Source organism: Staurois parvus, unplaced genomic scaffold (genome assembly GCF_062004578.1).
Source record: "Staurois parvus isolate SC_StPar_1 unplaced genomic scaffold, SC_StPar_1.0 ptg000087l, whole genome shotgun sequence".
NCBI classification, from domain to species: domain Eukaryota; kingdom Metazoa; phylum Chordata; class Amphibia; order Anura; family Ranidae; genus Staurois; species Staurois parvus.
This window is the reverse complement of record NW_028317883.1, coordinates 10,704,466-10,731,692: the sequence shown is the minus strand read 5'-3', so window position 1 is coordinate 10,731,692 and position 27,227 is coordinate 10,704,466. Positions and strand designations below refer to the sequence as shown.

The following is a 27,227-nucleotide window of genomic DNA, read 5'->3' as shown; positions in this document are numbered from 1 at the left end:
CATATATGTTAACTATTACTATACTGCAGTGCAACTCAAGTATTGGTTTCATCCATCTCAACATATTCTATGGACTGAAATTGAATGAGCACTAATATCCGCAGCTGACCTGCATACCAATTTACTAGTTGACATTAAGGCAACTTCTCTCCCTAAATAATGTCTTGCATTCTATCCACACATCTGTATTAGCATGAAGAATTCCTTGTTCTCTATCTAAAGATTCATTACAAAAATATCTTGTTCCCATACCTTCCATTATTTTTGAAATCCTCATTCTTCATATGTCTGTTAAAAATTGGCATCAAAAAGGTATCATTGCACTAATTAACTTGGCCTACCACACAAAGAAAATTTAAATATTTGCAAATTTCACATTACTTAGCTCAACCTTCTGATAACAAAAACAATTGAGTACAGTCCGTGATACCTTTTTTATTTTCACTAGCATCTAAATATTCAGAACAAGCTTTTGGGGTGTATCCCTTCTTTGAGGTCCAAGCAGTTCTATAACACAAAGTTTTTGCAGAATGGTAATGAGACAATCTCTGGGGGAAAAAACCACACAAATATATATCATTTATATGTTTTTGCTGTATGCTGTTTAGAATTTGTCCTCCAAGTCAGCCATAAATAAGTTTTCATATTAAGGTGCCATTTTACAGTGTCTACAAACTATGGTATATATACTGGAATTTATGCAGCTTTTACTTTCTGACTGCCTAGAACATTTTTGAGGTGCTAAAATGCCAGGGCAGTACAACCCCCCCCCCCAAATGACCCCCTTTTGGAAAGTAGACACCCAAAGGAATTTGCTGAGAGGCATGATGCGTACATGGAAATTTTATTTTTTTTGCCACTAAATTTTTTTTTTTTTTACACAGAATTTTCAATTAAATGATATATCGCTTGCGTATGCCAAGGCTATACTGTATGTGACAGAAACACATTCTGCTGCTTTTACCAAGTATGGGGATACAACATGTGAGAGACTTTTTGGCAGCCTAGTGACATACAGGCCCTCAAAATCCAATGGCCACATTCAGGCTCTCAAATGATATATTTCCTAATCTCACTTCCTCACTATCACAGTTTCGAGGGCCATAAAATGCCAAGGTAGTGCAAATACCCCCCCCCCCCTCAAAATGACACCTTTTTGTAAAGTAAGCACCCCAAGGAATATGATCAGAGACATGGTGAATATTTTGCAGATATCATTTTTTGTCACAGGGTTTTTGAAAAAGAAAAAAAAGAAAAGAAAAAGTAAATGTTCGTTTTCTTTCTTCATTTTCCAAAAACTTGTGGCAACAAATGAGATCTGCAAAATATTTACCATGCCCCTTAGCAAATACCTTGGAGTGTTTACTTTACAAAAAGGAGTCATTGAGGAATGGTGTGGGGGGGGGGGGTGCTTCTACTATCCTGGCATGTCATGGCCAACATTAGAAGCTTATGCCACACATCACCCACTCTTCTGACCACTTTAAGAACAAGCCTTTTCTGGAAAAAACATTTTTTGCTAGAAAATTACTTTGAACTCCCAAAACATTATATATTTTTTTAAAGAAATGGCCCCAGAGAATAAAATGGTGGGTGTTGCAATTTTTTATATCACACAATATTTGTGTGGCGATTTTTCAAACGCTAATATTTTGGAAAAAATACACTTTTTTTTTCATCTTAATGCAAAAAAACACAATATATTGCCCAATTGTTTGATGAATTATAAAATATGATGTTATGCTGAGTAAATAGTTAGGGAAACTCATACAAATGAGTGCAGAGAGGCCATTCCAGGTGGAAACATGTGAACAGTTAATCATGAGCTCACCACTGCTGCCTTGTTAATCATTTGCATGATGAAGAGAACTGGAAAAAATAGGAGCTGTGGAAAATGCTCTCAGACAAATACCTTAGTGAAGGTACATCTTTATTGGGTGAGACAAAGTAGCAAATATAATAAAATTGACCAGCCTGAAGTGGACAGTGCGACTCCAATGAACGGCCCGTCCGCTCAGAGGGGAGCTGAGATCAGAGAATTCTCCTGTCGGCTTCAAATCACGTGGTGTCAGCGTACCAGCGTCCTGGGTGGTGTCACCATGGCAAGCGAAGGCAGTGTCCGGCGTTGGCTTCAGCTGGGAGCATATGTAAGGTTACCGAGACGACACGTTTCACGCAGTTGCGCTTTGTCAAGTCTTGTCAATATACAGTCTATTTTATATTTGGTGATCAAACAAGTTTAATCTGGCTGCTTTTGGGTGGTTTATCTTTATATTTATAGTTACAAAACATAAAAGCAACCCTTAAAAATTTTTTTATTTTATTGGGGGGGGGGGTAATCAGGGATTTTTTTTTACACTGTGCTTTGCAGGAGCAATAAAGATTATTGCTCCTGCAATGCAAAGCTTGCTTTGAGCTGTCATGTATGTGTTAAGTTCATGACAGGTCAAAATAATAGTGATCTGTGACTGGCAAGAGCTGATCACATGGTACATGGTGCTGTGATTGGCCCATGTACCATGTAAGAGATGTGGGATGGTCATAGCTCACCAGGAACTGAAGCAAAGTTGTTATGAATCATCATTTTTTATTTCCATTTTTATTCATTTATTTTTCTTATTCCTTTTTCTTTCTACTTTATTCCTTATTTTTCACTTTCTGTAGTAGTCTTTCATTGGTTTCTCACCTTTTCCTTTTCTTATTTTTACCACACTCTTTTCCATGACATCCTTTCACTACACATCTGTTTGATTCATGGCCGATGATGTGGATATAATGCGTTAGAGGGCATGACCGGCATGACGGCTGAGGCCATCCCCTATACACAGGATTATATGGGTGGTCAGGGCTGTGTCCTTTCTCCTCTTCCTATCACCAGTACTGGGACAGGGATGCCGAACTGTGGTCCCCTTTCTCCCACTGTTAATGCATGACATAGAATGAACTTATTGTTTGTACCCATTCTCTGCACCCGGTACTCCAGCTGCCCATTGTTGGCATGAAGTGTGCACTGCACATGTGTAGCCAGTTGCTTGCTTTCTAACAGCTGCGAGGTGGTTGTGCATGTGTTATGTGTTTTTCATGTCAGCTGTGGTGGCAGGGGTGGAGAGTGGGTGTGTTGGAACATGGTATGACAATAGTAGCTGCCAAAAGTGTCAAAGCAATCATGAAGATGCCGTCCACTGGTTGGCAAGCACTGATCTTGACTATGCTTGCCATGAAGAAACACTGAGTTCATTGAGTGGCGCTATCGCTCCTGCATGAGGGCGTTGCACCCAGGGCAGATTCTCCTCCAGCCCTTCCTTGACTTCACTTGAATGATTGTTATGCCCGATGAAAGTGACAGGGACTATAATTCTTACCTTGGCCATGAAGCAAAACATCACAGTGGTGGCTTGTGTGCAACCCCCCCATCCCACGCCACTGCCTCTGTAGCTAACGGGAGTAGTTGTTGGGGGGTGGTAAAAGCGTGAATGAGCCTTAACCATGGTTTTATCTGCACTATCCCGTGCATTCTCTTTCTATTTTAATCACTATTTCATACTTTTCGTGAGTCTGTAAGCATTCAGAATTTTGTAAACTATCTGAGAATAACCTTCACAACAAAAACCCTATTCTGTGTTGCAAACCTGTAAGCGCAAAAAGTCTTGGCGTTATGTTTTTTTTAAGCAGCCCTGGTTCTCCTAAATGAGAATCCTTAAGAGACAGTTAGTTTTCTGTAATCAGCAAACTTACACTCCCTGCTGTTTGCAGAGTCACATATTGTAATATTGAGCTGTGACTCAATAGAAGGGCATATAGAACAGCAGCACTTAGACCATCACTCTCTCATAGCACAGCGGTCTGTCCCTGAAGCATACTGATGGGAGACAGGCCTAATTCCAGGGATCTGGAGCTGTTTTACTAAATACTTTATGCAGTTACAGTTTCATATGTTAAATGGGTTTGCATAATTTGCTTAAAAACTTCATCTAGGCTTTAAAAATTTAAATCTTCACATTATCAATACATAGAACAGTGTGAAAAGATTTGATTTAAGCAATGTCTATATAGTTTTTACATGGATGCCTACAAATATCTGAGATATTAACATAAAAGATGCCAAAACCACTATTTCCACCACTAATCACTCAGCAAAGACAGCATGCATTTAACATGAAAGAAGTGATTTTTGCATTGACGTACTCTGCTCTACAGCACTATCTTCTTGTTTCAGATGCGACAAATTCACATTAAAGTTTTGTTGTCTATGTATGGGTTAGTACTGGACTTTATTGGTGGTGATTAGGTCTGTGGTGGTTCAGTTTGTGGTGGATCTCTCTCATTGGGAGGAAACATTTTAATCTTAGGTTTTTAAAAAAGGTATGCAGCCACACAATGAAGTCGGATGACAAGCGGTTCAATCTGCGTAAGGGATTCTTTACTGTTTGGGCAGTAAGGATGTGGCACTCTCTTCCACACTTGGTGGTATAAGCGTAGAGTGTAGGTAAGTTAAAAAAACTTTTAGATGTATTTCTTAGTGTACACAATATACAGGGGTATGGAAATCAGTAGTAACAAACACTGAATGGACTAATGTCTTTATTCAACCTTACCAACTTTGCAACCATTTATTGGTCTTATGTCAAACACTAATAAAGCATTTGTTGTTCTGTAACTGGCTTAAGCTTCCAAGACTTTATATTCACACACAGTGCTTCTCAGCTACCTCCACAAAGATTCACATTGAAATATATCACTTTTTAGAGATTCTGTTCTGTTATTAATGTTCTGATTAAATGCTTATATTACGTCTTTATAAACAAGTACAGTTGTCCTGTAGTCTTTTTTGGTACTGTCCTAAGGGTAGTATTAACATTTTTGTACTTTGCCATTTCAACTATTTGTTCATAACAATGTATGTACATATCTAATGCATAAAAACAAATGTATAGCATGGGATATCTGTGTTTCCTTAGTCCAAGAAGAAATCCATCCAAGTGCTCAGAGCCATGTTCCCATTTAACTAACATTACATTGCAGCAATGCCTATTGTGATGGTCCTTTATGGAAACTAATCTGTTTTCTTCTTATTGTCCATTGTGCTTCTGAAGAGGAAGATGTTGAAACTGAAATCTCAGAATGTGTACAGCCCCCCCAGTTAGAATATGAGCTGATGCCTGAAAATATCACATTCCCATCTTCATGGTATAAAAAGCTACAAGGTCTCATTCATATTCAACAAGAGATTCACAGCCACCAAAATGTCATTGGCAGGTAAGGAATATTTCTACTTCGTAGGATTTTGCACAGTCTTCGGAGATACCATAAACAGTTAAATATGTAATGTTTTTGCATATAAATGCAATATATATATATATACACAACTGCAAATAATGTGGCAAATCAAGAGCTAATCAGTAATTCACTTTGAATAGTCAGGTAGCTTAAGGCTTTTTTCAAAATCTGAGGGGATGAATCTTCTGCAGGGCTATTGTAAATTTTAAGACTCCAACAGCAAGATCATTAAATGGGAGCTTTGTCTATCTACATTGGCACTTATAGGGATTTTTAGGCTGGATTCACACTTGAGCGGCGCATCCTTGCACGTTTTGTCATGAGAGTTTTGTGCGTTAAAATAAAATAAATTAATAATATATAATAATAAAATAATAATAATAATTAATCACTAACCTTAACCTCCTATCCCTTAAACAATGTAAATAAATTAATAAATTAATGTACATAAAAAAAAAGAAATATTAATCATTATTATTTGTTTGGGTTTGGGTGTTTATTTATTATTATAATATTATTATTATTATTTTAAGTATTCATAATTTATTTAATATTTATATATTTTTAGGGTTTGGGGTTAAGGTTAGGGGTTAATTATTATTCATTTATTTATTATGACATATTATTATTGTATTTTATTTATTTATTATTTATTTATGATTGTTTTTATTTATGTGTGTATTTATTTTACATATATTTATTCATATACTATAATTTTTTCCCCATTTTTTTAATTTAGCAGAAAAACGCATGACAAAATGCATGAGTACATGCAAAAATGTACGAATCGTGCATTTCCATTCATTTCTATGGAAATAAAAATGCTGACAAATGTGCAAATCTGCCCAATTTGAGTGACAAAAAAACTCCAGAATTTAACTGAGCTTCAGGCATTTGACTTCAGGTGACTTAGAGTGTGGATGTGAACCATCTCCATAATAATAATAGAATAATTGATTTTTTTCTCCTCAAGCGTTTTGGAGTGTGAATGGGGCCTAAGAGCAAGACGGGAGTCTATCTGATTTGGTAAAAGATGCAATGATGTGGAATTTGGATGTCTGACAATAGATTCTTATGCTGGTCATACACATAGCAATTTTCAAACAATTTCTATGAACACCGTAAAACTGTCAAAACTATTGGTTACGGGTCACTTTTAACATGTTAAATTTCTTTGCAGTTAAAAGGTGATTGAAATTGTTTGAACTATTTGACACTGCCATGTGTATGACCTGTAGTGATGGGCCAACAGCCCCGTGTTCAGTTTGTGGTCGACAATTTGAACCTAATGAATGTTCAACCGCAAACTTCGTACTCAATGCAAGTCTATAAGAATCGAACTTGTAAATTCAAAAGTGCCCATTTTGAAGCCTTATATGCGAGTTATTGTCCATAAACGGGTTATATTTATAATGCCCTGAGTCCATCAGGAATCAGTGGAAACAAAATCTCAAAAAGTACAGTTTTTAAAGGGGCAGTCATTTTTCATTGCTTAAAGTAAAAAAAAAAAGAAAAAGAAAAAAATCCTTTAAATATCATGCCTGGGGGTCCCCTTAAACTACCTGCAAAGGACTGACATTTTTTTAAAATTACATTTGTATATATATAAAACCAAAACAGTGTGGGGTCCCCCCTAATCCATACCAGACCGTTTAGGAAAAAAATGTTAAAAAAAGGTGTGTGGGGTTCCCCATAAAAGCCATACAAGGCTCTTTAGGCCTAAATTTCTACCAAATCCTTGATCTGAGCACAGGCCTGGCAGGGCAGGAAGGGGGAGAGAAGAACGAGCCCCCCCCCTTCCTTGCCCAAGGCTTACCTGTAAGTACAGTGAGTGTCTCATAAACCTGCCGTGTTTAGGAGATATTCACACTTGAAGCAGCTGGTCACATCACCACAGGGCCGTCTTTAATATTGATTGGATCCCAGTCAAACATTTTCTTGGGCCCCCCTGGCCCAACACCATCCCCCCTGGCCCCCTGCCATGCAATTTATCTCTCCATCTGCTCAGAGGCATACTATAAATAGCAACTAGACTCAAATCATTTTACTGCAGCAGACAGTATTATTATTATTTACAACATATAATTACCACTCACTGACTGATTGCCAGAGGTTACACATTATGGTTCACTGATTAGTTGCTAGAGGTTACAGCACGACATTTCTGCTTGCTCACTGGTTGCTAGAGGTTACTGCACATCATTAACACTCACCCATTGGTTGCTAGAGATTATACACATGCTCACTAATTGGTTGCTAGAGGTTACTGCACATCATTACTGCTCACCTATTGGTTGCTAGAGGTTAATGTACATATTTACTGCTCACCCATTGGTTGCTAGAGGTTAGTGCACATCTTTACCACTCACTGGTTGCTAGGAGGTTGCTATACATCATTACCGCTCACTGATTGGTTGCTAGAGGTTGCTGCATATCATTAACACTCACCCATTGGTTGATAGAGGTTATGCACATCCTTATCACATACTGGTTGCTAAAGGTTACTGCATATCCTTTTTGCTCACCCATTGGTTGCTAGAGGTTACTGCATAGATTACAAACTCACACAACAGTCCCCTTGCCAAAGTAGAAGTGCTGTCTTGCATTGCAGCACAATTTAACATGTAGCAGAAAAATGGGGTTAATGAAGCCGACCAGGATTACATTCAAAGCAGTACTGTCAATGATAATAGAAAGCAGAGAGGCAGAGGTGAGTGATAGTTTAGTGGCTAAAACAGTGAAAGTTCAACTCAGTAGGGCAAATTAGCTCAGATTGTTAGTCACAAAACATTGCAGCTGTCTGTTCATCATGCCAACCAGTGTTATGTACAGACAGTGCTGGTAATGTTAATAGCATGCAGAGAGGTAGAGAAGGGCTGAAACAATAGAAAAGTTCAGCTCAACCCAGCACATGTGCTCCTTCAGATTGTACATAACTCTTGCACCACTGGCTTTCCGCTCATCCATGCCACTGTAGGAATGTCATTGACTCCTCTCTGCGATCATCCCTCACTCAACTGGCCCCTGCCACTACTTGTCAGTGTGTTTCTCCACGTGGCTTGGGCTGCTGTCAGGAGTGGACACTGCGGCTTACTACTTCCCTTTTCCTGCAGCTGCACTACATGACAGGGAGCGATTGTTAGGATGTTGGGCCCCACAGCAATGACAGGGCCTGGGGCAGCTGCCCCTTTTGCTCCACCTTAAAGATGCCCTGCATCACCAGCACATGCACACTGTGCTCTCAATTTGAGTGCTGTGCTGCAGCCATAAGCATTGTGCGGGAGTGATGTCATCGTGGCCCCGCCATTCAAACGGCCAGAGACCACAAACCTGTAAGGAAGACCAGAGACCGGGTGAAGATGGAAGCGCCAACAGCGCTGGAGGGCTCGCTTAAGGTAAGTCTGTCATAATGTGCTAGTGTGCAGTGCATACTAGCGCATTATGGGTTTAACCACCTGGGGGCCCACATTTTTTTTTTAATTACATGAGTTTGCTCCCTCTTTAACAGGCCCCTTCAATGGAAATTCCCCAACTGTCATTTGGTTTTGGAATGGGATGTCCAACAAGTTCATATAGATGTAATATTAAGGTGGCCATATAGTGTATATTATTCTCCACATCTACCTTCAAATCAACTCTTAAATGTGCAACTTGTGACGTAGTTTTTGAAAAATGTTAACAATATACAGTATATAGGATATAATCATTACAGTTGTTCCATTCTAAAAGGGTTGACTATAGAATGCCTGAGTATTTCCGTCTTACTCATCTGCAGAGGTGTAAGTATGGTCAAGCCAAGCATTCATGGTTTGGTGATTCTGGTGTCCAAATGTGGTTTGATTATGCCTGAACATCTAGGTGATCTGAATTGTCTATGGCAGTGTTGATCATCCTATGGGGTATAAATGTGGTCAAGCATTCATGATTTGATGATTCTGGTGTCCACGGGCAGTTTGATTATGCCTGAACATATAGGTGATCTCTATTGTCTATGGCAGTGTTGATCATCTTATGAGGCATAAGGGACCTCAGCTGAAGCCACTGGGACACACATCATTAGGGCTGCACATAATATTTAGTATAGTAAATGCTAGAGAGGAATGTCAGTGTCAGGGATCCCAGGTCCTCGGCGGCGCGCGCATGCGCAGACGGCCGATCCGACCCAGCCGGCGATCGCGGTGGCGGCCGCGCATGCACAGTAGCGATCGCGGCCGCACCAATGGGAGAACAGGGCGCTCTATTTAAAGCTGCCCTGTGCATCTCCAGGTTGCCGCAAGGTCTTGTTCCTGTCCTGTAAGTACGCTTCCTTGTTGCCAAACTCTGCCTGTTCTGTTTATGCTGACCCTCTCCTGCTCTGACCCCGGCTCGTCCCTGACCATCCTTCTGCCTGACCCTCTGTACCGCGTTGCCCGCTACCTGCTGAACCTGGCTTGTGACCCCGACCATTCTCCGCTTACTCCCCCTGTACCACGCTGCCCGCACAATACCGACCCGGCTAGTCTGACCTCGCCTACTCCTGATAGTTGCCCATCCATCCCGCTCGGATCGGGATCTGTCATCCCATCCATCCAGCTCGGATCGGGATCTGTCATCCCATCCATCCAGCTCAGATCGGGATCTGTCATCCCCTTCACAGCAGGCTCAACCCGGGCATATACCCTCAGCGGGACCCCTCTGCCACCGCCGGGGGTGCCCAGGGACGCGACCTGGTTTCAGTCTTGCACCAAGTCCATCCCCACCATCAGGGGCCCTGGTGAAAAGGCAGACTGGGACTTAGACTCCGCGTCCTGGGAAACCCCGTGCCGTGGACCACTAGCGATCCCGTTGGGCAGAGCCTGACAGTACCTTGCGGCCATGACTGAGCCTGGAAGGGGAGCTTCCCCTCTGGACGACATCTGCCAACAGATGGAGACCCTTACACTGGGAATTAGGGGCCTACAGGAAGGTTATACGGTATTGGACAGATGCATGCAGACCTTAGCTACCTCTACCAGGGGGTCTGGGGTTGTTACCCGCACCAGAACCCCGTGTCCCCACACCGGAACGTTTTTCCGGAGACCGAAGTAGATTCAGGGCCTTTCGTAACTCCTGTCAGCTATACTTTGACCTCCAGCCTCAGACCTTTTCCTCCGAATCGGTGAGGGTAGGGTTCATTATTTCCCTACTACAGGGGGGACCCCAAGACTGGGCCCACCGGCTCCGAGAGAAGCGAGACCCACTGTTGCAGTCAGTGACGGTATTTTTTGAGGCTATGGCCCTCTTGTATGACGACCCTCTGCGCACCGCAACGGCCGAGAGGGCCCTATATACACTCAGGCAGGGTCACCGGACAGTGGAGGACTATGCCGCCGAATTCAGGCGTTGGCATAGTGACTGCCAATGGAACGAGGCGGCTCTGCACCACCAGTTCCGCGTCGGGTTAGCTGAATCCCTGAAGGACGAATTGGCCCGAATAGACATACCTAGCACTTTGGAGGCCTTGATGGCTTTGACTATTCGAATTGACCGCCGGTTGCGGGAGCGCAGGCAGGAAAGATGCAACCAAGGACAAGGATCAACTGGAACACCCCCTCAGGCCTCAACCCAGTTACAGCCAGCAAGCCAGAACCAGGATGCCATGGATACACCCGAGACCGGGCCATCGGGAAGGACCCGGCCGACACTTACGCCTGAGGAACGCCAGAGGCGTCTTACCAACCATCTCTGCCTCTACTGTGGGGGAGCAGGCCATGTGGTACGTACCTGTCCAGCCAAGGGGGGTAAGTGTTCCACTGTTTTCTCTACAGTCACTTCTAACAGCGTGGGCAACACTAGTTATCTAGCGGTACCTGTGTCACTTCAGCTGCCGGGGAGAACAGTGGTGACCACGGCTATTGTGGATTCTGGGGCGTGTAGTTGCTTCATAGATTTAGACTTTGCAGTTCAGCAACAAATTCCCCTACAAACCAAGGAGGTGGGATTGAATATTTTTCTAGCAGATGGATCACGTATTAAGTCAGGGGTGGTGGACCACGAGACCCCACCTATCCGTACTACCGTATCGACCCATCATGAAGAACTCCTTCGGTTGGACGGCATAGCATCCCCACTATTTCCAGTTATTTTGGGGCTCCCGTGGTTGCGAGCCAATAATCCCCAGGTAGACTGGAAGGCGGGTTCTATGCAGTTTCTCTCCCCATACTGCCAGCAGCATTGCCTCCCTAAGTTCTCCCCGAATCCACCGACTTTGTTGTGTCTAGAGACAGATGCGGAGCTGGCGCAAGTCATTCCGTCAGTCTACCATAGTTTTCTAGATGTATTTAGCAAGCGGGGGGCGGACACTCTCCCCCCGCACCGAGCTTATGACTGCCCAATTGATCTCCTCCCAGGGTCGGAAATCCCATTTGGGCGGATATTCCCCTTATCCGAGCGGGAGTTAGGGGTACTAAAAGAATATATAGATGAAAACCTCCATAAGGGGTTTATTAGACCCTCCACGTCACCAGCTGGGGCGGGCATTTTCTTTGTGGAGAAAAAGGACAAGTCCCTCCGGCCCTGCGTAGATTACCGGGACTTGAATAAGGTCACAGTAAAGAACCGTTACCCGCTACCACTAGTCCCCGAGCTGTTTCAGAGGCTGAAGTCAGCATCTGTCTTCACTAAACTAGACTTGAGAGGTGCCTATAATTTAGTTCGTATCAGAGAGGGGGACGAGTGGAAGACAGCATTCCGTACCAGATTCGGACACTTTGAATATTTGGTTATGCCCTTCGGCCTATGCAACGCCCCTGCCACCTTCCAACATTTCATAAACGATGTGTTCAGGGACTACCTAGATATCTTCGTCATTGTATACCTGGACGATATCCTTGTCTTTTCCCCAACCTTGGAGGACCATAGAGGTCACGTGAGGCGCGTGTTAGAACGGCTCCGCCAACACAGCTTATATGCCAAGGCAGACAAGTGCTGCTTTGAACAGGGTAGCATTTCGTTTTTGGGTCTAACCATCTCTCCCACGGGAATAGCCATGGATCCCCAAAAGGTTTCGGCCATTTTAGATTGGCCGGCCCCCACCGATAAGAAAGCGGTCCAACGCTTCATCGGCTTTGCGAACTTCTACAGAAAGTTCATTAAGAACTTTTCGGGCCTAGTGTCCCCTATCACCCAGCTGACCAGGCAGGGGGTTCGCTTCCAATGGACACCTGAGGCACAGAGGGCTTTTGAAGCCTTAAAGGAATTGTTTACGGCAGCTTCTATTCTGAGCCACCCTGATTCGTCCTTGCCATATATCTTGGAGGTGGACGCATCCGAGAATGCGGTCGGGGCGATCCTGTCCCAGAGGAAGGGCATCAAAGAACTCATGCACCCAGTGGCTTTCTTCTCCAGGAAACTAACTCCTGCGGAAAGGAATTATGATATCGGGGATCGGGAGTTCTTGGCGATTAAGGTGGCACTAGAGGAATGGAGATACTTGTTAGAAGGGGCGGTACACCCAATATTGATTTTTACGGATCATAAGAACCTAGAATATCTGAGGACAGCTAAACATCTGAGGCCACGTCAAGCCAGGTGGGCGCTGTTCTTTTCACGGTTCTTTTTCCATATAACCTATAGGCCAGGGTCTAAGAACACAAAACCAGATGCGCTCTCCCGCATGTTTGGGGATCCCGAAGAGAATCCCAAGCCAGACACTATCCTGTCCCCAGGAAATTTCTTAGTTCTCCAATCGGAGCTCCATTCTCAACGGCAGACCGCGTCCGTAGGAATGCAAGGTCCACCCGGTGTCCCCTTACTAAATAGGGAAGGACTTTTTTGGAAGGAGGATCGGATTGTGGTCCCTGAGGAGGCCCGTACATTGGTATTAGGATACTGCCACGATCACCCACTGGCTGGGCACTTTGGGGTACGTAAGACCTTGGAGCTGCTGCAGCGTACTTTCTGGTGGCCTAATATGGCCAGGGAGTGCGAAACCTACATAAAGACCTGTCCCGTTTGTCAGAGAAACAAACCCACTAGGAACAAAGCTTGGGGTCTCTTGCGCCCATTACCCATACCCGACAGGTCATGGACCATGATTTCCATTGACTTTATCGTGGAACTTCCACCCTCTCAGGACCACACAGCAATCTTCGTGATTGTAGACCGCCTGTCCAAGATGGCCCATTTTGTACCTCTAAAGGACACACCTACGGCCCTTGAGACAGCACGTGTGTTTATTAAGGAAGTGGTAAGACTCCACGGAATTCCCAGGGACATTGTATCTGACAGAGGGGTTCAGTTTACGTCCAGGTTCTGGAAAGCTCTATGTGAAACCCTGGGGATTAAGTTATCGTTCTCTTCAGCTTATCACCCACAGACCAATGGCCAGACGGAGCGTACAAACCAGACCCTAGAGCAGTACCTCAGGTGCTATACCACCTTCCTCCAAAATGACTGGGTTACTCTCCTGCCGCTTGCGGAATTCGCATATAATAATGCAAGTCACTCTGCTACTAGACAGTCCCCGTTTTTCGCAAACTATGGGTTCCACCCTGTATTCCTGCCCGATCTGATCCCGGAGGTCGCAGTCCCGGCCACGCAGGATATGTTGAACTTTTTGTCAACCAATAGCAAGGTATTGCAGGAAGCAATGGCAAAGGCCCAGGGTGACAATAAGAGGGCATTTGATAAGAAGAGAAGGGGGGAATTGAGTTTGCAGCCAGAGGACCAGGTTTGGTTGTCCACCGCAAATTTGAAAATGCCCTGCCCTTCAAAGAAACTGGCTCCCAAATTCTTGGGGCCCTTTCATGTAAAACGTAGGATCAACGAGGTGGCATACGAGCTTGCACTGCCCGAGTCTATGAAGGTTCATCCGGTCTTCCACGTGTCCCTGTTGAAACCAGCAACTCCAGATCCCTTCCCAGATCGAAGGTCTAAACCACCGGAGGCAGTAGACGTGGATGGGGAGGAGGAGTTTGAAGTTGAAGCTATCTTAGACTGTAGGAAGAGGGGAGGCCGAACTCAGTTTCTGGTTAAATGGAAAGGATATGGGGTGGAGGAAAATTCATGGGAGCCAGCCCAAAATGTGCACGCCCCGAGACTTGTGCGGGAATTTTTTCAGAACCAGCCGTTCAGTAGGGGTCGGTTGGGCATCCGGAGGTTGCCCGTAGGGGGGGGGCAATGTCAGGGATCCCGGGTCCTCGGCGGCGCGCGCATGCGCAGACGGCCGATCCGACCCAGCCGGCGATCGCGGCGGCGGCCGCACATGCGCAGTAGCGATCGCGGCCGCACCAATGGGAGAACAGGGCGCTCTATTTAAAGCTGCCCTGTGCATCTCCAGGTTGCCGCAAGGTCTTGTTCCTGTCCTGTAAGTACGCTTCCTTGTTGCCAAACTCTGCCTGTTCTGTTTATGCTGACCCTCTCCTGCTCTGACCCCGGCTCGTCCCTGACCATCCTTCTGCCTGACCCTCTGTACCGCGTTGCCCGCTACCTGCTGAACCTGGCTTGTGACCCCGACCATTCTCCGCTTACTCCCCCTGTACCACGCTGCCCGCACAATACCGACCCGGCTAGTCTGACCTCGCCTACTCCTGATAGTTGCCCATCCATCCCGCTCGGATCAGGATCTGTCATCCCATCCATCCAGCTCGGATCGGGATCTGTCATCCCATCCATCCAGCTCGGATCGGGATCTGTCATCCCCTTCACAGCAGGCTCAACCCGGGCATATACCCTCAGCGGGACCCCTCTGCCACCGCCGGGGGTGCCCAGGGACGCGACCTGGTTTCAGTCTTGCACCAAGTCCATCCCCACCATCAGGGGCCCTGGTGAAAAGGCAGACTGGGACTTAGACTCCGCGTCCTGGGAAACCCCGTGCCGTGGACCACTAGAGATCCCGTTGGGCGGAGCCTGACAGTCAGAGACTGCAGACATACTAGAGGAAATGATATTAAGAAGCTGGGAAAATTCTATAGGTTTGCTTGGAAACTATAGACATACGACAGAAGACAGACAGAATCCCAGCACAATGAGCAGCCTCATATACTCAAATAGAATTCACTGCTATGCTCTGTAAGTGTTACCTCTCTGCACTAACTGCAATGTTCTCTCCTGTTCATCTGTATTCCCCTACTACTCTGCCATGTGGCAAGGCACTGAACACGATTGGCATTTGTAGAAAGAAAGACACTAATGAGTGAAGTGCCCATCTCTTATTTTAACGATAGCCCTCAACAATCTTCTGATAGAATTTTTATGTTTTACATAAATTATACAATTTAAACTTATTATGATTTAGTCCCCCAATGCCAAGGTTCTAGGTGTAATCCTGGTGTCTGAAATCTCCTTTTGGCCCCACATCCAATAACTATCCAAAGCTTGCCACCTCAACCTCCACAACATTTCCAAAATATGCTTCTCTGGTCATCGCTGGTCTCGACTACTGCAACTCCCTCCTCATTGGATTACCTTTACATAGGCTATCCCCCCTCCATCATGAATGCTGCTGCCAGACTCGGCCACCTTACCAGTTCATTGTCTGCTACCCCTTCCTGCCAGCCCCTCCATTGGCTGCCACTCACACAATTAATTCAATTCACAATACTAGCAATAACTTACAAAGCCATCCACAACTCTGCCCTCAGCTACATCACTATCCTAGTCTCAGAATATTGATCAGATAGTTCTCTTCATTCCTCCCAAGACCTCTCTCTAGTCACCTCCTCCCATGTTTGCCTCCAGGACGTTTCCCAAGCCTCTCCCATTCTGTGGAACTCCCTACCACAATCTGTCCTGCTATCTCTCACTCTGTCTACTTTTAGGTGATCTCTGAAAACCCTTTTCTTCAGAGAAGCCTATTCCACCTCCATCTAACAACTGTACTTTTATTTTCTCCATCAGCTCATTCCCCATAGTTATTACCTTTTGCATCACTTGACCCTTCTTTTTAGATTGCAGGCTCTAATGAGCAGGGCTCTCTGAGTCCTTCTGTATTGAATTGTATTGTAACTGTACTGTCTGCCCTCATGTTGTAAAGAGCTGCACAATCTGCTGTTGGTGCTATATAAATCCTGTATTATAATAATATAATAATAATAATAAAATTTTTTTTTTCTTTTAGGTGTAATTAACACAGCTGCTATAATTCTATTTGGTTTAATGACACAAAAATGTCTGGTAAATACATTAAATTGCTCATCCCTCTATGACAGGTATCCAGGTATGTGCTATCTATCTTGTCTGTCTTTCTATATAATTATGTAAGAATGATAAGAAAATGATTGATGAGGAAAGCTATTAACCCTATTCATGCCAACATCATTAACATTATCGGCTGAAAACAACAGATGCTTGCATTAAATTAGTGGTGCTGGCTTTTAGGCTTTGTATAAGTTCATGACTGCCATCAGCAATTACATGGTTTACTGTACTGTGCTAGAAGTGTGGCTGTCACCTGGTAGCCTAAGGGCAACCGAGTACATTTCTGTGGACTCAGACATTGGCATTTCTGAATGATGATACATTTTGCTTAGGTAACTTTTGTAAGTTTTGAAATGTTATATATTTTATTGGTTTTGTTTGAAAATGCTTGGCATAGCAAGCCCTACTCCATTGTTTTTTGCTAAACTACTAAGGCACCTTGCACACTGGGTTTATAAAAAAAAACATTTTCCTTGGCAGAAGAAAAACCCCCCCTCATATAGAGTGTTTTTGTACAACATTTAGGCACATTTAAGTGTGTTTAGCGTTTTTTCTGACAGAAAATGCCAATCAAAAACACAAACCAGAAGTGTTTCTTTTTCTGTTTCTAAATGCTGTGCTTAAAATATGCCTTTAAATGTTCTAATTTGCATGGACACACCCGAATACTTTGAACTGTTTCTACAGGCAAAACATGAAACTCCTGCAATAGCAGCGTTTTTTAAGCCAGACCCTAAATTCCTCCATCACTACTCATCTCCAAAACAAAGAGTAATTTTTCTGTAGTCCAAGAAAAGAACTAGGAAGGTCAATTAGACCCCCTAACTCAAAAGTCTGCACAGGACAGCTCTGAATTTCTTACGAAATCAACAAGTATTTGTTTTGTTTTGCATGTAGGATAAGTATATTTTCAGATATTATGTACTTTCAATTATAAATTCGACCCATAAAAGAACTTAAAGTGCAATTAAAGCTCAAGGCTGCTTTCCCACTGTTTCTTTGTGAAAACACAGTAAAAACGTATATGCTTTTTGGTGTGTTTCCAGTATGTTTTGCACCTGTGAAAAAAAAGGAATACGTGACTCTAAAAACATGAAAAATGCAATTGCGGGTGCATTTCTGCCGCATTTTTGATTCATTTTCTATTCATTTCAATGGGGAGATGCTTTTATGGTGCTTTTTTTAACCGCACCAAATATGTGCCAAAAATACAGCATGCAGGACTTTTAAAAACACAACTAACCCATAACTGACTGGTGTGAAGAGCTCCATAGGATTTAGTGGTCACACATAATTCTCCACTTTTGGTAAGGCAAAAATGGAAGAAAAACTGATCAGTGCAAAAACAGCCTAACATTAACTATTATTAAAAATATTCCCTCCCCGCTCCTTCTACCTATCCTACCTACCCTATGTGGAAAAAGATCCAAGATCCAGATACCTTTTTAAGTCTGTTTTAAGTCCGATCACGTGATCCTGCAACTCTGGCTCTTCTGTGTCATTGAACACTTAACAATAGCTAGGAATTCTGGGAGCTATGTTGTCATCCATAGAGTCCCATAACCCAGCCATTGTCAAGACTTCCTCCTTTCCCCTGTAGCAGCAGCCACTTACTGACACCGGGGAGTTGAAGCTGCAGGACCATGTGACCAGACCGGACTAAAGAAAGATATGTATACAGATCTTTTTTATGAAGGGTAGGTGGGATAAGTAGTAGGAGGGGGAAATTAATGTTTTTTAAAAGAAGATTTAGTCTTAGGCTTTAATTCCACTTTAATTTCTAGGGTTTACATAGGAAACAGTCTGAGTTATTGTGTGGGAATTACCAACTCTTCTGTTGACCCCACCAGTTGTGAATAATTCCTGCTTCCATTTATCTTGTTGTGTACCATAATCGTGTCATATTCCATATTCAACATACAGCGTAGTGTAAAAGTACATACTGAATTAAAACATATCTTTTAGTATGCCCACATTTGCACAAATATATATTTAATAATATCCCATGCAAGCTATTATGGCTAGTTCACTATTATTTTATTTCTTCTGAATTTCATTTTTACCATAATGACTTAAACCAAAGATATAAACTGCTCCCATTTTAAATTATCTACGTAGTTATGTGTGTCACTGTAATAGTCCCCTAAGTGCCTTCAAAGTTCCAAGATACAAACATTCTACAGTTAAAAGCTCTATTTAAAGTCCTCTCTACTAATAAACCAAATGTGAAAACACCTTAGGCCCTGTTTCACACTGTCCGATTTCTGATGGCATTCTCTGCATTAAGGTAAAAAACCTTCTGAATGCAGCCCCCCTTATAGTTAACCTGAGCCTGATCTCGATCCAGCACCATGCATGAGAGCAGCATCTCTTTCTGCTTTCTCTCTTCTCATATGCTCAACGGCCAGTGAAGAGGGATCGGGGGGGAGAGCCCAGCTGTGATCTGTGTGTCAATGGACACAAAGGGGTTTATTTACTAAAGCTGGAGAGTCCAAAATCAGACTCACTTCTGCATAGAAACCAATCAGCTTCCAGGTTTCATTGCCAAAGCTTCATTGAACAAGCTGAGGTTAGAAGCTGATTGGTTTCTATGCAGAAGGGAGTCTGATTTTGGACTCTCCAGCTTTAGTAAATAAACCCCAAAGAGTCAGCTTGAATGCAAGCCCGCACGCGTGCCCACCATACCAAGCAGTTTGCTATGGTGGACACTTTGGGGGCCTAAAAGCATGGGTGGGGGACTCGATAAGAGGAGGATTGGGGCTGTTTTGTGAAAAACCATTATACATAGTTAAATAGTTAGTCTGGCTGAAAAAAGACAAAAGTCCATCCAGTTCAAGCATATATAAAAAAAGTTATAATCCTATACCCACAGTTGATCCAGAGGAAGGCAAAAAACCCAGCAAATCATGATCCAATTTGCTCCTATAAATGTTAGTATCTAGTTATATTATGGGTATTTAGGAAATAATCCAGGCCTTTTTTAAAGCAATCCACTAAGCTGGCCAGAACCAACTCTTGAGGGAGTCTATTCCACATTTTCACAGCTCTTACTGTGAAGAAACCTTTCTGTATTTGGAGATTTAATCTCTTTTCCTCTACACTTAAGATTGCCCCCTTGTCCACTGTGATGACCTCAGGGTGAATAACTCTACACCGAGTTCGCTACATGAACCACTGATGTATTTATACATGTTCATCATATCCCCCCTTAATCTCCTTTTCTCAAGAGAGAATAAATTCAGTTCCTCTAATCTTTCCTCATAGCTGAGCTCCTCAATGCCTCTTAGCAGTTTGGTTGCCCTTCTCTGTACTTTCTCCAGTTCCCCAATGTTCTTTTTGTGAGTTGGTGCCCAAAACTGAACTGCATATTCCAGATGAGATGTTACTAATGATTTGTACAGGGGTAATATGATATCTCTCTCTCTGGAGTCTATACCTCTTTTAATACAAGAGAGGATTTTGCTCTCTTTAGAAATCGCAGCTTGGCATTGCATGCCATTATTAAGCTTGTGATCTACCAGAACCCCCAGATCCTTCTCCACCATTGATTCCCCCAGTTGTACTCCCCCTAGTATGTATGATGCATGCATATTCTTAGCCCCCAAGTGCATAACCTTACATTTATCAACATTAAACCTCATTTGCCACATAGTTGCCCAATTAAACAGTGCATTGAGGTCGGCTTGTAAATTGAAGACATCCTGTAAGGAAGTTATTCCACTGCACAGCTTGGTGTCATCTGCAAAGACTGAAATGGGATTTTTAATTCCAGACCCTATATCAATTATAAATATGTTAAAAAGTAAGGGTCCCAACACTGAACCTTGGGGTACACCATTGACAACCCTAGACCATTCAGAGTATGAATCATTAACCACTACTCTTTGAATAAGATATTTTAGCCAGTTTTCTATCCATTTCCATACAGATTTTTCCAAGCCTGTAGACTTTACCTTACACATTAGCTGTGTGTGGGGAACTGTGTCAAACGCTTTTGCAAAATCCAAGTATACCACGTCTACCGCCACCCCTCTGTCCAAGGTTTTGCTCACCTCCACATAAATAGAAATCAGATTTGTTTTACAACTTCTTTCTTTCATAAATCCATGCTGTCTGTTACTTAAAATATTTTCTTCCAGCAAGAACTCATCTATGTGGTCTTTTATTAAACTCTCCAGTATCTTCCCAACTATAGAAGTTAAACAGATCTATAATTACTTGGTAAAGACTTTAATCCCTTTTTAAATATTGGCACCACATCCAATCCAATGGTACTATGCCAGTCATTAAAGAGTCCCTAAAAATTAGAAACAATGGCTTTGAAATGACAGAGCTCAATTCTTTAAGGACCCGTGGTGTATGCCATCCGGTCCAGGTGCTTTATTCACCTTTATTCTGTCTACAATAAGACAGAGCAGGTAAGTATGACATGTTTGTTATTTAAAAAAAATAGGTTTACAATCACTTTAATTCTTAATGGCAGCCCCACGCACTACAAACCACAATGCATTTTACTGTGCTGGAAAATGCAGAGCACCATGCGGTTTCCTTGCGGCTGTGCATTTTTCTGTAAAAACACACAAGAGGGAGCACACTCCTTGTGCATTACTGTGATAGACAAGTTTTATTATATACAAAAGAGAAACGGGTACTCTCAAACCAACTGCGCAATCAGGCATAGCTCTTGAAACATGTCAGCGTCTACAATAGCAGGTTCCAGGATGGGACCCTATCATCTGACACTGTTACATGCCTGATTGCACAGTTGGTTTGTGAGTACCCATTTGCCTTTTGTATATATTAAAATTTGTCTATCACGGAAATGCACAAGGAGTGTTCGCCCTCTTGTGTGTTTATTCAGTGCTTGAAGATTTTCTGAGGAGGGTTGCACTGACCAGAGAGACTTTTGCCATGAACTTGTATCCAGCATCCTGATTTGAGCGCTGATGTGATTTGCATGGTTTGAGTGCATTTTTCTGTTTCTACAGGTACAGCAGCCTATTCAAAATGAGGCATTGGGGAATACACATAGTGTTAACCTAACCTAATGATCTTTGTAATATGAGCTTTCCTGGGAAAGGGGAGATGATCAGTAACATTTACAAGCTACATTTTGAATGTTGTATTTTCAATACAAATGCATTTTATGTTTTTGTTCTTTCTTCATCAGTAAACAGTGATATGACGGTCAGTTGTGGTCCATCCAGTATTGTACTGTCTATTAATGCCTGCCCCATTCAGTACTCCGTGTTTGACCCTGAGACGCTTGCGCTCAATGGGAACCATGGTCTGGGCTATTGTAATGGAACTCTTGACACTTCTGTTCAACCTCCAGTAGTAACTTTTAACTTCCCAATCAATGATACTACACTAAATTCATGTGGAAATGTTATTACGGTAAGAGTTAATAACAGGTTTGATATGAACACATTAAGTTGGTATTTGTCATCGAAGAAATAAAAGCAAACTGAATATGATCTTTAATTTTTTCTTAGTTTAAAACCAACCTATCAGTGTTTTTAAACATTTAAAAGTAACATATTGCTCAATTGTAGACATCACAAGGATTACCTTTTCTCTGAAGAATTCTTTATTACTTATACGTTATTCTAAGTCCTACCAACTGCCATCCTCTTGTCCAGTAATAGTACCTCAGGGGCCAATAAAGACACTCCTATTGGATGGCTTTTCTGGCCAACAATTGTAATTTCAGGTATTGTATGGTGTCTGCTATTTGACAGGATGTCTGATTTTAAAATCTTAAAGGCAATTTTTTTTTCATTTTGAATAGTGTAAGGGAAGGTTATAACCCCTGTCAGATTTTTGTTGTTTCTTTTTCCTCTTCCCTCTATCCAAAACTAAAAGAATGTTTTGTCTTTAGTTATACTTTAAAATGCCGATATATGCATGCAAGAGTGGTAGCACATTCAATACAATTGATATTATTGCATGAAGTTAATATACTGGGGTATCGAATGTTCTGGCTTAGATAATATTTTCACAAAAAATACACAATCAAAAGCCTTTACTGGCACTGGCTACCATTCAGCATATTCATACCCGTTTAACATACAATATACTGTATGAGCACATACCCAATGATAACACATTCTTTATGAAACACCTTTCTATGGAAAGATTTAAATTAATTATGCTGGTTCAGTGTTGTTGTTTATTTAAACTAGAGTCAAAATTAGCTTTTTTGGCATAACCATTATCCATGTAAAAAATCATTAGCAGTTTCTTTACTGTTACCTATGTTCACTTACACACTGGACTTTTTTCACGACTGCTTCTAGGGGCGTCAGGCATTTTTACTTTATACTGCCCCTAAACTCCCCCGCATGTTCTCCTATGTCTTCATGCACACATAGGATTTTAGCAGCTTTTTGTGGCAGATGAGTTTAGTTGCAGAAAAAAAAAAACACTGCCAGGGCGTCCTGGAGCAGCAGAATTTTGGCTGAAATGCCACCTCAATCCACCTAAACGCTAGGTGCATTTAACACTTGAGTGGTAATTCATTTCAATGCCCAGAATAAATTATTTTTTCTGGCCAAGTAAATTATTTTATGCCCAAACCCTTGACATGGGTAAACGTGTGTAAATGCAGTATACACTTTTACAAGTCAAGAGTGTTTTTTATTTTACCAAAACTCTGCTGGCTTTTAGGGGAGTTAAAATGATTGTTATTGTGCATGAGGCCTAAAGCTTTATATGTTTCCCAATCTTAAGCTGGCCATACACCAGTAGATTTATGAACAAACGTTTTTACAAACAATTCTGAGATTCTCAAATCAGTACATTTCATGGCTTGACCAATGTTGTTTCGGTAGTAGTTAACCACTTCAATAATGGACACTTTTACCCCCTTCCTGCCCAGGCCAATTTTCAGCTTTCAGAGCTATCGCACTTTGAATGACAATTGTGCAGTCATGCAACACTGTACCCATATGAAATTTTTATCTTTTTTTCACACAAATAGAGATTTCTTTTGGTGGTATTTAATCACCAAAAATACATCTGACACTTTTGAAAAAACTTTTCTGTTAACTTTTTTGTTATAAAATTTCGCAAATAATTAACATTTCTTCATAAATTTAGGTCAAAATGTATTCTGCTACATTTCCTTGGTGAAAATAATACTAATAATTTAATTTGTATTTTGATTTCAAATGTTTCTATTTTTTTTATTTTGTGTTACATTTTCTCTTTTTTTTACTATTTTTCAGCACACTGTGACCAAAGCGATACAATGTTACCATAGTAACATTGAACTACTCTGGGCAAGTGATCAGGATTTTTTTTTTTAACACATTATGATTGCTAATACCAATGTATTTCATTGATATTTGCAATCATTGTTACTGAATACAACTGATTAATTTAGTCTTTTGTTGAGATTAGCTGTGATTGGGCAAAGCTCCTCACATGATACAGATGGGCTGTGATTTGCCCTGTCTGTATCATGTGACTGCCTTGACCAATCACAGCTGACAACATAATTGTATACAATGGATGGCATGACAGGAAGCCATCCATTGTATACAATTGACATGTGATCTGCTGTGATTGGTCATAGCAGTCACATGACACTGGCAATGGGCTGGTGTAGTAGACACAGCGAGTGACAGATTGTGCCGCTGCGCGGCCCCACGGCTGCATGAGCGGCTCATTTTGACAGGACGTCATATGAGTGTCTCACCCTGCCATCAATCTGCTATAGGCCGGGTGGGAAGGTATTAAAAAATGTGTTTGCTTTTAACATTTGATTTTGGAATAAATGTAATTTCCTAAAGGAAAATCACATTCCCTTTGTTTCAGAAAAATTTCCCACCCTGCTCCTTTGAGTTGTCTGTAATTACAATCAAAATGGAATATCGATTTGATCCCATGACTGATTTGAAAATTGAATGCACAAGCCTGATTGAAAGTTTTTGAACAAAATTCTAGTGTATGGCCAAATTAAGCCAGACTTTATTTTCTCCATAATCTGCTTCACAGAATCTCTAATTCCTGGTTTTCATAATGTTTTATGGAATCCCTATAATATACCTGTTTATATTCTCCATTTGTTTAACTTAGTCTTTGCTATCATCTTTATGATCTGTTGTATACTCTTCATACTACTCTTAGCCCTTAAGTGCATAAGTGTAGTTCTTCATAATCTGTTTAATGGAAATCTCTAAGAGATAAAGGTACCCAAAGGCAAATATGACTGATGCTTGACAGGAACATTTTATGAAAGCAGTGGGCCTGTGTGCAAGATCATACCTTGGGCCCTTCTGCCAGAGAAAAAACAAAGTGAGGCACGCCCAGTGCACAGTGGCAGAAATTGGGTGTGTGAAGGGATGGACTTTGCTCAACCAACCCCAGGAGTCCAATGTTAAGGAATGGCCTCAGCTACCATGCTGGCAACGCCCTCTGTTGCATTTTGCCCCACCCGTTGGGTGGGTAACAGAGGTCAGTACATTGGCTGAGGCCATTCCTTAACTTTCTTGAACACTGGACTCCTGGGGTTGGTTGAGCAGCGTCCATCCCTTCAATTACATTGGCTGACACTAGGATTCATGCTCCCCTCTTCTCACTTGCCGGTGGGGTGATCCTTTTCCTTCCATCCATAGCTTGGAGTGGCGCCATAAGGTATACTTTTCACTATAGAAATTGGGTGTGGTTTTCTGTAGCTTTCAGTGGCTTTACATGAGTGTGTGACGGGATGTACACTGCTCAAATGACCCCAGGAGTCCAATGTTAAGGAATGGCCTCAGCAGCCATGCTGGCCACGCCCTCTGATGCATTTTGCCCCACCCACTGGGGCTTGGTCACAGAGGTCAGTAAAGCGGCTGAGGCCATTGTTTAACATTCCTTAACATTGGACTCCTGGGGTTGGTTGAGCAGCGTCCATCCCTTCACTTATATTGGCTGCCACTCTTACTCATGCTCCCCTCTTCTTACTTGCCGGTGAGGTGAACCTTTTCCTTCCATCCATTGCTTGAAGGGGTGCCATAAGGTATACTTTTCATTATAGAAATTGGGTGTGGTTTTCTGTAGCCTTCAATGGCTTTACATGGTGCCTACATATAAAGGTCCCAAACACTGCACACCTAGCAAAGCTATGAGTGAGCAGGTTAAAGCAGCCTCAACTTCATCCATAGCCATGCCCCCAACACATTTCACCCCTCCTGTGGGGCTTAATCATGAAGATCATGTATCATGTAAGTGGCTTAAAGGGAAATAATTTAAAATAACCTGAGCCTAGTTCTTGTATACACTACACATATGCCACAGTTCTTGTACCCACAAAATACTCTTACTTACTGGACCACAACTGAAAGTCCCCCAGACACACATAAACTTCAGGACAAAGGAACATTTAAAAAAAATTAAAACTTTAATTTAGATATACCTTTCTGCACACAAAATGATATAATTTTGCCTGACCGTGCCTACCTTAAAGAAGTGATCATTAAAACCAGCAACTGTTGAGATAATGAACACTTTGGTCAGTATTATGTAACACACAACATATACAAAGTGAAGGAGTCTGGACTTTTTAGGACCCGTGATGTTATCAAAACAATGTTTTCACCAAAAATACACTAAAAGCATTATTAGCAGATACAAAGACAGCAAAACGTACAAAATTCTGCCTAAATTCCTACTAAATATAAAAGCTAAAACTATATTGAGTTAATACATATAAAATATTTGTATAATTTTAATAGCCCCTTTTTGTGAAATGGTTAAAATGGTGAAAGTGAAAGGTACGCAAAACTGTAACTAAGCAATTTTGTCTAAAAATCTGAAGTTGATAATTTTTCACATGACCTGTGCTACTGACTTAGTCATCAAAATAGTTGACCAAATGCTTATCAAATCACTATTTTCATCATAGATTTATTGGCATTGTATTTTTGTTGGTTGTGAAGTTGTTCAGTATATCTTACTGCCTACGTCATTCATATACTCAAACTTTCTTTTTCTATGATTCTGTTTTATAAAACAGTTTTTTTTACTTATGGGCCTTTTTCTTGATGTATGCTATACTTCAAGAAGTGGCGCTGTTTTTTTTGTCTATCTCCTAATAAAAACGTTTGAAAACAAATCACTATTTTCACTAAAAATACACTAAAATCATTATTAGCACATGTAAACACAACTTAACTTACAAAATTCCTGCTAAATTCCTACTAAGGCCTCGTTCATATGTGGGATACTAAAGCATATGCCCATGCAAGGTTATGTTTGCCCGTATGGGGATGCACAGGTGTTCCATGCATTCCCATGCATCACTGTGTGGGTAAACATGGCTTTGCACGGGTGTACGTTGTAGTATGCCATGTGTAAACAAGGCCTTACTATGTTTATTTTTAGTATTTTTTTAAATGTTACTCTTAATTTTGTTATTACTTTTTTTGAGGGGAGAGGGGGCTTTGGTGAACATCAGGGGCTAAAACAGACCCCTAATGTCTCTTTTTTGAGACAGAGAAAAGGACTGAGGACATATAGTCCTCATTCCCTTTCCCTGTAGCCTGATCTGCACTGCAGATGAATGAATAGAAGTCTCTGTGCTTCAGTGATAAATGAACACAGAAGCGAGCTGCGCTTATCACTCACTATGTTCATTTAGCAAAGGACTGATAAACACAACATGTTTATTAGCCCTTCTCCCCCTGGCTCTTCATTCTGACACTGATCTTCCTCCCCAGCAGCAGTTGCAGCTGGTAGAAGGGGGAAGTGGGGAAACCGACCAGCAGAGCTGCTTGAAAGGGGATGCCAGGGTATTGGTGAGGGAA

The 27,227-nt window shown here is 42.0% G+C and overlaps 1 protein-coding gene across 1 annotated transcript in view; it reads left to right on the top strand.

Moving 5' to 3' along the window:
• Window positions 1–5,202: 5,202 nt before the first annotated feature.
• The window catches only part of LOC149468423 (zona pellucida-like domain-containing protein 1), a 36,142-nt gene continuing 14,117 nt past the window's right edge, over window positions 5,203–27,227 (top strand). The window contains exons 1-3 of the mRNA XM_089670171.1: window positions 5,203–5,256; window positions 16,355–16,453; window positions 21,605–21,831. Coding sequence (XP_089526297.1) covers window positions 5,244–5,256; window positions 16,355–16,453; window positions 21,605–21,831 — 339 coding nt within the window. The 5' untranslated portion in view covers window positions 5,203–5,243. The remainder of the gene's footprint in view (window positions 5,257–16,354; window positions 16,454–21,604; window positions 21,832–27,227) is intronic.